The 9,356-nt window shown below is 38.4% G+C and overlaps 1 protein-coding gene across 7 annotated transcripts in view; it reads right to left on the minus strand.

Moving 5' to 3' along the window:
- Window positions 1–8,385: 8,385 nt before the first annotated feature.
- The window catches only part of GRIK1 (glutamate ionotropic receptor kainate type subunit 1), a 362,404-nt gene continuing 361,433 nt past the window's right edge, over window positions 8,386–9,356 (minus strand). For 5 of the 7 annotated variants that reach the window (XM_070488745.1, XM_070488749.1, XM_070488747.1 and 2 more), the window contains 2 exons: window positions 9,263–9,349; window positions 8,395–8,855 (listed from right to left, as the gene is read on the minus strand). In XM_070488745.1, coding sequence (XP_070344846.1) covers window positions 8,700–8,855; window positions 9,263–9,349 — 243 coding nt within the window. In that variant the 3' untranslated portion in view covers window positions 8,395–8,699. Of the gene's footprint in view, window positions 8,856–9,262; window positions 9,350–9,356 lie in introns of all 7 variants that reach the window. The other 2 variants (XM_014866436.3, XM_044750995.2) reach the window with 1 other exon arrangement.

The raw sequence follows: 9,356 nt of genomic DNA on the forward strand, positions 1-9,356 counted from the left end.
TCAAGTGAGAAAATTTTATGATTTACCCAAAGCTAAACAATGAGTAAATGAAAGAATAAAATCCAGATTCAAGAATCATCTCGGGCCCTTGAAAGGAAACTGGGGCGATCTAGTCAACCTTAAAGAAAGAAATCCATTGGGAGAAATAGAGGCAAAAATACCACCTGAAGGCCATCAGCCCCTCTGTGGTGCCCCAACCAGCTTCTGAAGTATCTCCTGTCCGATTCCTATAATGGTACTCTGAGAACCACTAAGGTGACCTGAGCTAATCATCTTGAACCTCTTTTAGATAGTCACCTGCAGAGTTGACACCAAATCTTACCTGTAAGACAACAGAGTTTTAATAATATTTTAATCATAAATTGATTCCTCTTTTCCCTCTGTTCTCAGTAAAACACTCCAATATCCTAATTATGCTATTAGTAAAATAAAGGATCTATTTATCTTTGACTTAACAAAATTACCACCTTTTCGTGATTCATAGCTACATTAATAATTTTTAACTACAAAAGCAATGTGATTTGGAATGAAAATTTTGGGGTACAGCTCAAGAGTAGCAAACCCATTGTCTTAGGACCACGCTCTAGCCGTCGGAACAAACGTGAGGTAAAAAAATGCCACTGTGCATTCTATGGATGCTGTGATTAAAGGTGATAAAATATCCTTTGACACATCTGAAGTGAAGAATAATGTTGTCATAAAAATGATGGTTTGAGAGAATATACTCATGACGAGCTCCAGCTCTTTTTCCAATTAAGCTGTTCATCCCGTACATACTGCAAAGCTGCTCTGGAGAGTCCCCATGCTAAAGAGTGGCAGATTCAATGGCCATGCCCTCTGTAATCTTCTACTTCATCTGCTCAGATGGGCGTGGGATCATCTCAGCTAGTCACCTGCAGAAGCATCTGCTGGGGGAGTGAAATGTCTGTCTTTCCTGCTTGAAGGCCTCCCATCCTCTCAGATGGGTTTGCCTGGAACCCCCTTCATGTGATTGGTGATGGCGGTGGGGCACACATCTCTCCCTCATAAGAAAATTTACCACTTTCCAAGATGGGTAATCTGAAAAGTCTCTCACACTTCAGCCTTTTTAGACCTCTGCTTTCCTATGTTGGGGTGTAGGAGAGGGTAGTGAAAGCACGATTGGGGAGATAGTTAATAACACCTGAAAGGTGTACCTGGTCACAGGTTTTGTGGCATTGGTTAGAAAGTGGACAACTTGATGCTTTTTTCTCATTTTTCAGTCTTGGTCACTAATTCCAGGGTAAAAGGAACAATCACATCTCGCAAATTTTAGATGGCTTTTAATGCCACATAGAGCAATAAAACTGGCTGGGTATTTGGTAGATCTCATAGCCCACCTTTCTACTTTAAAGGAGCACAATATCTAAATCATCTCAGACACATTAGAACCCCTGTCATCCCTTTAAAGAGCCAGCTTTTGTATCCTTTGATAATTGATGCTAGCATTTCGTCACTGCCACCAGGAGTGTCCAACTCAGTTACAACCTACCTCCTTTAGATTACCTTGTAAGCCCCTCTCTCTTCCTTCCCCAGTGGAGGAATAGATCCATCTATCTCTATATCCTAGTCTATCACTCCTATAATTGTGAGGGTAGTAGTTCTTAACTGAACCCAGGAATCCTTCCTCCTCTCCTTCCTTCCTTCCTTTCTTCCTTCTAGTCTGTTAGTCCCAAATTTTTGAGTAAATGTATTTTGTGGGTGTATAAGCACCTTTGCTAACATGTTACATAGTTTTAGGGTCTAGGTTATACTTGTGCCTTTTATTTCACAAATGACTTCTGAGATTGTCAAGGCAAATACAAACATTTCACCCACTTCAACATGGACCCTTGCTTGAAAGATCTGATGTGTCTTGTGCATTTTCTGGGAACATGGAATATTTTGTTATCTATTTGGGGAGAAAAATAAGATCTGGAAAACATAAAGAGGGAGGTAAGGAGGGAAAATATGAATTCAAGTTCTTTCCAGGAGAGTTTAAGAATGGAGGCGATGAGTAAAGTTTTATGTTTTGAGGCGTAATTTAATGGCATTGGTTGGATTCATTTGTTTTAATAGGTGTAACATCCTGCATTGTGTGAGCCAGTTCCTGGGAGTGGTGGTGGAGAGGCTGATCTATGCGTGGCACAAAATGCTACGCAAGTTACCAACATGGACCAAATAACCTTAAGGTCAAATTGCTTAAGTGCAGATAAAGGTCATTGAAGAGAGATGGGAAGAAATCAGAGAACATTTCATGTAATCAGTGGCCTTTGACCTGAGTCATTAAGTCAAGTTCAGACATGGAGAGATGGAAGTGGGGAGAAAGGGGGAAGAAAAAGGTTCTACATAAGTGGGAAAACACGAGCCAGGCACAAATTATAAATGGTGGTTGGTTCTCGTTTGATGAAATTAACCTGGTGTGTGGCTTCTAATAGCGTTATTTTCTGGAGGAAGTCAGAAGGAAATCATCCAGGAAATCTATGATGAGATCATTAAGCATTTCAGTGAAAGATACCCTTGCAATTATTTTCATTTGCAGCATGCATGCTTATGAATCACTATATTTGTTGGGATGTTGTGAAAAGGTCAGAACTAATTATGTATTTGTTATGATGAGCTTAAAATTCTAGCTGTCATTTGTTATCTTGGTTCCCTTGAGATAAAGTAGACTCAATTCCATCCCTACATGGGTGTTTTGAGTGTCATTTTTTAAAACTTTTTAATGAAAATGTTTCTTTCATCATTCTAATTTGGTTTATTATGCTTAATGCTACCAAATTACTTTTAAATCTTGGCATGGCTTTATTAAAAATTGTCTCATTTTAATTTGCTGCTCTGGGTACAGAATTCATCATGAAGACAAGGAAAAGGAGCCTGCTTCTTCAGAGATATTTTGGAAGTAACTTAATGACAGATCTACTAGTACTGAAGATGTTGTCAATGCATTTAAAATTCTCTCTGATGTTGGTTACTTGAAAATCTTTATTTTTGTGTGTCTTGCCTGAAATTGTTGTATTTCTTGGTGTCTTACTCCAGAATTTGCCAGCATATGTTCCTCATGGGTAGATGGGAATGCAAGTCCTGGAAAACTCAATGGCATTTACAATTATAGTCTCTAAAAATCAAGTGTCCCAACAAACTTTCACCTTTGAAATTTGACCTATTCAATTGTAATATTCTCAAAGGCAAGCACTATATCTTCTTTGAAACTTGCGGCAGGTGTCTACATGGTATATGCTCAAAAGGTTGTCATTCATTATTCATGAAGACTTTTTTTTTTTTAAAGATTTTATTTTTTCCTTTTTCTCCCCAAAGCCCCCCGGTACATAGTTGTGTATTCTTCGTTGTGGGTTCTTCTAGTTGTGGCACGTGGGACGCTGCCTCAGCGTGGTCTGATGAGCAGTGCCATGTCCGCGCCCAGGATCCGAACTAACTAAACACTGGGCCGCCTGCAGCGGAGTGCGCGAACTTAACCACTCGGCCACGGGGCCAGCCCCCCATGAAGACTTTTTATTATCCACTATATGCAAGAGGCTAAACAATTTCTTTAGAGTGATTGATATTTAAAGGAAATATTCTGATTTACCTTTCTAGAAGTTTATAATCAGCTGGGAGTTGATAATGTAATGGTGTCCAATGAAATGTCTGGTCACGTGATGAGGCTTGAGACTCTCACAGGAACTGTCACATCATGCCATCCATATGTTTTAATTATGATTTGAATGACTTGCCTTAGGAATGAGAAGTCTTCCAAGAGTAATTTCAAATCAGTAATACAACTAGTTTGCAGATTTGGTGGAGAGTTTGTTTTATTAAATGTTAAGGGTTAGAAATGACATTTTACTATTTAAGTGCCTTGGCAAAGGATTGGTATGCTTAAATATTGCCTCCAGGAAATATTGATAGCTATCTCTCTCTCTATTCTATTAAATGATGATAAGAGATAACTAATTACCCTATGGATATTTCTTTAAATATTGAGTCAAGATATACATTAAGACAAAAAGATAAGATTGTATAGTGCAATGGTTATGGCCATGGATTCTGATAGATTGAAGTTAGAGTCTTTGTTCTTTAAACAGGCAGTCTGACTTTGGGGAGCTACTTAATCTTTTTGTTTTTTTTGTAGTTTCCTTTTCTGTAGTGGAAACAATAACACAGAGTGCCAGCTTCATAAGGTTGCTGAAAGCATACTATGAGATCATGTATGCTTGGGGCAAAGCCTGAGTTTGGCCAATAGTACTTAGTCTCTAAGAGTTAGGACGGAGCTGGGTGTCATTGTGATGATGTGGGAGGAGTTGTGGTGACCATTTGCCATTTTATAGTTAAGTGACCTTGGGTAAGCTATCTTACCTCTCTGAATCTCAGTGTTTAACTCTGTAAAAAATAATATTACGTTAGTGTTGCTATGACTGTTATATGAACAAATGTTGTGAATTACATACAATGCACCTGAATTTAGCACATCTTTGTTAAATGATAGCTTTTTATTACAATTATTAACATCTGATGACATGCCCTTGCTATTTACGGAGAGCATAGCCCAGGTCAGACTGAGACAATGATCTATCCATCTCTATTTATCTATCTATCCATCTCTATCTATCTATCCATCTATCTATCTATCTATCTATCTATTTATCTGTCTATATCGTCTATCATCTATCTTTTCATCTCTCTATATATCTATATATACATATGTATAATTTTTCTCATAAGGTCAAAATGAAGTGTCACAGTCAACCTGACTCCTTCCAGGTCATCCTGGATTACTTTGATGGGGGGTAGGGGTCCCTTGCCTTCCGTTGGCTCCTTTGGATGAGGCACCTTTTTTAATTATCAGTAGAGGTTTCAGCTTTCTTAGTAGAACTGTATGGCTGCCAAGAAGGGGAAGCTTGAGGACCAATGAGTAAAATATCCTATGACTCATTGTCTAAATTGGGTCACTCCTGTGAGGTGCAGGAGACCTATAGGACTTCGCAATTTCAAGCTTAATGCAGAACTGTTCAGGGAAAACTAGGAGGTCTGGATACTCTACCAACGAAGAAAAAGGGATGGGAAATGAGGAGGAAAAGGAAGGAAGAAGGATATGGATTAAATACACAAACCAACCAGACAATACATGCCTGCAAATCCGTTTTGGAGTCTCAGCTAACTGACTGGGCTGTGTAAAAACTCTAATTGAGCATTTTGGGGGCAAAGCTTTAGTCTCTCTGGTGCACCTGTGACATACTATGAGGACACTCACCTGCAAAGCCAGCATAGGTGTTTCTGGATTCTAAACTCCACTGTTTCAGGATCACTTCACTCCCAAGACTTATGGGACTTTGAGATACTACTCATAACTATGGTATATGTCTCCACTCTAGTGAATTTATGATGCCTATTTTGTCCTAATTTTTTCCTCCTCATGGTCATTTTTTTAAGACAGGTAACTGGAAGAAGTTTCTCTTCATCTGAAGAGCTAAATCTGAACAAAATTGAGAATAGAGTGTGCCTTTGAAGCCCCAGTTTTTGCCTCTTGTTACCTCTTCTCCATCCCAGTAGGCCCCTTCTCCAAGCTCTCCATTTCCTCAGGTGGAATGCTTGCTTGCCCTAGCCCTGTACACTTGCGACACTCCTTTGGACCTCCTTGATCAGTTAATGCTTGTCCTCCTCTCATTAAGCTGGAGGAGTCAACTAATCAGTGACTTTAACAAGCAGATTGTAAGTTGGGCCTCTTTCAGACAAGGCTCCAGTTTGTTGCCCAATGCATTGGCCCCACTGATGTTGGAGAGAATCTGGTGGGCCATGTACTTTGGGACTGGTAGACTTTATGTCTCCTTAAAAATCACACTGCATAGATAGCTCCTAGAAACACCTTTCCCAGAATAGACACTCATATGATTCCTCCTTTGAAATAACAGTCACAGGAGCTTCTTGATTAAGAACCCACTTAGTTCTTTCAGGTCAGGCAAAGAGTTAAATTAAAGCAATAACTGCTGAGATGGACAAAAAAAATATGCTGGTCAAATATATTTTATCTTCATCTACTTTTCTTTAATCCACTCCTTATTTCTGTCTCTCTCCAGCTTCTTCTAGGTTAAGAATTGAAAAGTCTGGGCCCCAGACGTATCATCAACCCCATGGGGTCAATGCAAGTAGTGAATTGTATTTCTTCCCTTTTCTGTACCCCAAAGGCAAGAAAAGCCCAGATTTGAAACCTGACAGGAAAATAAATCTTAACAGTGAACATTGTCTTTCAACCAACATTGACCTCTCTCTCTTCTTGAATATTTCACCTGAGCAATCTTTTTCTATTAGCATCAAGAAATTGCTGAGGGAAGAAATGTTAGATCTGGTTTTTAATTAACTTTGCCATTGATTTCTACATAACTGGGTATGAGTCAATGTTCTTTAGTGAAAGGGATGAAAATCTCAAAAATTAATGGTTGTTCTCAGGGATTTTTCTGGACTAGTTTCCAGAGATTCTGCAATTTCTTCTTTTTCTCTCTTCTGAACTTATCAGCTTACTCTGTTTTCACCCTAACACGCACACAAACATATGCACATGCTTGCACACCAAACGTGCTTTCAGAATGAAAATACTGGGAGGCGAGGAGGTGATTATGTACTGCATTTAGTAGTTGATGTGAAAAAGTCCTCTTCTGCAATTTTTCCCAGTTCAATATATTTTTTTTAACAAAGTTACTCATAGCAAGTATTATATGCCTTGAATGAAAATTTGGTTATTGATAAGTGAAGAAGGAAGTGGTTAGTGGGCTTTAAAATATCTATAAATCTGATTCACACAATATATTTTTGATATTAGAAGTTAATATACTTCTTTTCCCACAAGTTATTGTAACATTATGTGAAAAGATACAGTAGTATTTTCTGAAATGAGAGGAAAAATATCATACTGTTACATTTTAGAAAATATAAAATAGAATGCCTTTGGTATATAATTTGTGGTGAACTGAATAAACTTCATATTTCCCCTCTAATATAGTATCATTCTAGTCCATCTTCAGCTAGTTGGATTCACCATATTTCTATCTCTAATTTTTTGATGTAAGCATCTTAATGCGTTTTTTATGAACTACATTGTCTTTTATGTATTGTTAATAAAATTCTGATTGATCCAAAATCTGAGTGTTAATTACAATCACAGAAAAACATTTGTCCAATATCTGTTATCACTATTTTAAAGATGATTTTTTTTCTTTTCATGTCTGGAAATGTTTTTGTACTTAAACTCTAAAGAGACCAGATTAAAAGTTTCTTTCAGTTACCGAGTAATCCTCCAGAAACCAATGTGATTTAACTATATGAAATATTGATCCAATGCCTGCTCCTTTCCCATTGTTTCTCACTACAATGAATACCTCAACTCCCCAGTTAAGCCTCCTTTCCCCACCCCCCATCCCCTTCCTGAATTCTGGAATTTTCCTTGACCCTACTCTTCCCTAAAGACCGCTTTCTGAATCTCTGGCCCTATGAGTTGTGCCTCCAAGTTACCTCCTCCATCCAGTGGTCTCTCTGCCACTGCTCTGGCCCAGGCTACACTGTCTTTCCTCTGGGTACCGACAGAATCTCCTAGGCAACCTCTCTCTCTTCTTCCTGTCAGTCTTCTTTCCTTCAATTCTTTCTCTACTCTCAGCCAGAGTGATTGTTCCCTGTCAGGCCCATTGCCTCCTTTGCATGTTAGCCACACCAAACTCCTTTTTCCTCTATCATTCTGGCCATACTCTCTGTTTCCAGTGCCTTTGAATATGCTGCTTCCTCAGTCCGGAATGCTTGCCTTTTCTCTCTTATGTCCCTCCCAGCACCTGATTAAGACACCATCTTTGGATCTTAACTTAGCTGTACTTTCCTCCAGGAAGACTTCCTTCTCTCAGTCCCAGGTTAAATACTTCTGCATGTTCCTTTTGCTCTGACATCCATGAGAAAGTGCTAATTCTGCTTTGAGTAGTAGAATGTTTTTCTCTTTCATTTTGCTATAAACTATGTGAGGGCAGGGACCATATCTGTCTTCCTTACCGTGGTATCCCCCGGTCTTAAAATGGTGCCCAGAATGTGGTGGACACTTTGTATTTTTTGAGTGAATTTCTGTATTCTTTTATTTTATACTCACTGATGTTCCAAGTGCCATTTAAACTATTTGTGAAATTAGGTTTTAAAATACAAAGATGATTGGTTTCATTTTACTAAAACAACTATGCATTTGGTATAAATTAAAAGTAATTTGTTTTTAACTCAGACAGAAGTGACTGTGTGAGCTATCTGTCTGTCTGTCTGAACATAAGAGGATTATCAAAATGACAAACTTGACAGCAGATGACATTAGTCAAACAAACATCGTGAATGGGAGCAAGTAATGGGGAAGAAACCGACACTCAAACTTGTTCTGGCAAAAAACCCTGTTCTTTTATTATTAGTTAGAAAGCACACACAGCAATTTATTGGGATGAAAGAGAAAAGGCAAAATAAGTGAGCATAGAAATTCATTTCAAAAGAACTGGTGCCACTTCCCAAGTAATATCTGTCTATGTGAGCTTTTCGAACTTTTGTATTTCCTATATCTATATACATAATCAGAGTTATGTTTATAGATATATGGAAACACATCACACACTTGTCAGAATTTCTTTCTCCAAAAACCTGCAGCGAGCATCTTCTTTTTCCTCCTGAAACCTTCCTAAAGCTGTTTTCTTAGATCACGCCACAGTCTCTTTTCTCTGAGTTTGTCTCTGATGACAAGTAAGGATACTTGTAAAGGAAGATTTCCCCTTAGTTCTTGACTTTTTCTTTAACTTTTTCTGATTTTTGAGTGAGATTCCCAGTTCTTCCATGATGGCATTGAAAGAGAGACACTAGAGAACATGAAATAATAGAGCATCAGTTTAACCAAATTGTCTCCGTCCTCCATTGATCTGTCTCTTACCTAGGTTTTATGAATACAGGATATTGATCTAAGGCAACTATGCCACAAAGTCAATTCCCGGCCAGTTCCCATACCTCCTCCTCCACCCACTGGCCTCCCACCTTTTCTGCTTGGGGAAACTGAGGCAGCAAGTTAGCTGGGCAAACTTTGGGGTTTCATTCACAAATGCATTAGTATAAAACTACCCAATTAGGCTCTCAAAAGAGACAACTTACCTTTGCTGAGACACCAAAATAGAGTTAAGTTAAGTCATTTCCCCCATTGAGATGATCCAAACATTGATAGGTTTATCAAGGCATACGGACACTTCAGTAATGCTATAGAAAATGAACAAACCTTCTCTACACCAAGGCTTTGTTTTTTTCTCCCATGAAACCTTACTTTGTTCCTAAAATAAAATCTAATTCTTGATGACTTTCCTTTCTGATAA

Source organism: Equus asinus, chromosome 18 (genome assembly GCF_041296235.1).
Source record: "Equus asinus isolate D_3611 breed Donkey chromosome 18, EquAss-T2T_v2, whole genome shotgun sequence".
Taxonomy (NCBI): domain Eukaryota; kingdom Metazoa; phylum Chordata; class Mammalia; order Perissodactyla; family Equidae; genus Equus; species Equus asinus.